This window comes from Gavialis gangeticus, unplaced genomic scaffold, assembly GCF_001723915.1.
Source record: "Gavialis gangeticus isolate Ggan-Ray unplaced genomic scaffold, GavGan_comp1, whole genome shotgun sequence".
Lineage (NCBI taxonomy): Eukaryota > Metazoa > Chordata > Crocodylia > Gavialidae > Gavialis > Gavialis gangeticus.
Window position 1 is genome coordinate 42,911,772 of NW_017728995.1, and position 2,028 is coordinate 42,913,799.

Consider the following 2,028-nt stretch of genomic DNA (forward strand, 5'->3'; position numbering starts at 1 on the left):
GCGCGAGAGTGGGGGAAAGGGGCAGCAGGCCTGGCCCTGAAGGTGCGGAGCAGAGCTGGACTCAGGCCTCTGTCCCCACCTGCAGCCCCTGCTTGCCATTCTTGATGGGCAATTGGCTAGTATTTAATATGTGTTTTTAAATTTAATGCTGGGTGCTCTACGGATACCGATGGATGTGGTGTTGTCCAGTAGCGTACGTAAGACGTATCAGGACTATGAACAACTGCTGCCTCCTGAGACTGGGGGGGCAGCTTGGGGGGGGGGGAGCGGTGACTGCCAGTAGAAGGTGGCAGTGGCCAATCTCGGGGGGGCTGCATATCCCCGTCCCCCTCTCCCATGTCGCCCATGTGTTAGACCGACCTGTACCTAACTCCACTGAACTGAAAACGTTCTCGAGTTCTTGGGGCTGCCAAACAAGTTGCAAATTTAAGATTTGGACTTGCACTTAGAAGTACGCGCACCCTTCCTGACTCCTTCCTCGAAATAGCCATGCTGCCACCTCCTCTCCTTTCTCTGGCTTCTTTCTATGCTCGAAGCCTACCCCTCCCCCTCCGGCTTTTCTACATTACACCGCCGCGCTCGGGCCGGGAGGAGGCCGCCTTCATTGCGCCAACGCTGCGGCTGGAGCGGGTGCGAGCGGGTGTCACCTGGCCCCGTCCTTCCCTTGTCTGGACTGGGAGTGGGCACCCCCGTAGCTGCCTGCTTGAGCCGGGCCTGCGCCCCCCGGCCACAGGGGGCGCCCGAGCCCCGCCAGGCGACCGCTCTTCCCGCACGCGTGTGTGGCGCAGGGGCCCTGCACCCGACGCGGCCCAGCCCGGCTCGGCTGTCAGCTCGGCGCGCCGGAAGGGGCCGAGGGCGGCCTGACGGACGGAAGCCCGCGGCGGCGGCCATGGGGGTGCCAAAGTTCTACCGGTGGATCTCGGAGCGGTACCCGTGCCTCAGCCAGGTGCTCAAGGAGCATCATGTGAGCAGGGTGCGGGCCGCCTCCTGCCCGGGCACAACAGGTGGCTCCGAGCCCGGCGGCGCCAGGGGGAGCGGACGGGGAGGCTGGAGCTGGAGCCGGAGCCGGAGCCGGAGCCCGGGCAAGCAGCAGAAGTGCGTGCGGGGCCCGAGGTTCCCGGCCCGGCCCGGTAGAGCCGCGAGGTTTCGTTGCCGGCCTCTGAAGGGGCTCGGGGGGTCCCTGGCGGGGGCAGGCGGCGACGGGGAAGGCTGCACGGGGTGGACCCAAGTGACTGCTCCCTGTCCTGGGCAGCTGCTGACTGCTTCTTGGCTCCTGGCTGGCTGCCCTTCTCCCTCCCCAGGCAGGGACTGTCTCTTCGCACTTGGCCCGGGTTGGGTACCAGCCCTTGTTTTATCTGCAATTCGCCCGAGTCTGGAGCTGCTTCCTTCCCAGGTCTGGGGAAGGGCCCTGCTGCCCAAAGCTCCTCTAGCGTCTCTCCCAGTTTAGCTCCCACACCAGGGTTGCCTGCACCTTGCGGACAGACCTGGTCCCCAGTGAGCTGCGGCTCTGCCCTGCCATCTCTCCCAACTACATGGTTGGTCCAAGAAAAGCTATTACCAGAAATGTGCTCCTTGCTTCTCTGTTTTTAAACAAGGCGCAGTAACTTTGAAGGGGGAGGATGGATGGGGGAGAGGTTTGCACTAGGTAAATTTGAAAGAGCCCTTTGAGAAACTGTGGCCAGGTTGCTTGGGTGTAAACAGACAGACCTGACTTTGAGCGTTTCAGACACACTCAGGACTGACCAGACTTTACCCCCAGTTAGGTAATTAGATAGGAGCACCCTGAAAGCTTATGGTTTGACAGGTATTATTCTTCTTTTAAATCATTGCACAGTTAAAAAGGGGCACAGGTTGGAAATTACTGTTTTCATTTGAATCCAACATGACTTTGAATTTAAAATGACCTCCTAATAATTAGATTTTATACATGGAAAGTCATAAACTTGTTGTTTTCCATGGAAAGCATCTAATTATTGGAGGATCGGCTTAAATTTGGGTTGTTGTCATTCCCTCCCCCCCCCCATTGTG

The 2,028-nt window shown here is 59.4% G+C and overlaps 1 protein-coding gene across 6 annotated transcripts in view; it reads left to right on the forward strand.

Moving 5' to 3' along the window:
• Positions 1-810: 810 nt before the first annotated feature.
• XRN1 (5'-3' exoribonuclease 1) overlaps positions 811-2,028 on the forward strand; it is a 70,982-nt gene continuing 69,764 nt past the window's right edge. For 3 of the 6 annotated variants that reach the window (XM_019503568.1, XM_019503573.1, XM_019503569.1), the window contains exon 1: positions 813-964. In XM_019503568.1, the coding sequence (XP_019359113.1) occupies positions 890-964 (75 nt within the window). In that variant the 5' untranslated portion in view covers positions 813-889. Of the gene's footprint in view, positions 965-2,028 lie in introns of all 6 variants that reach the window. The other 3 variants (XM_019503570.1, XM_019503571.1, XM_019503572.1) reach the window with 2 other exon arrangements.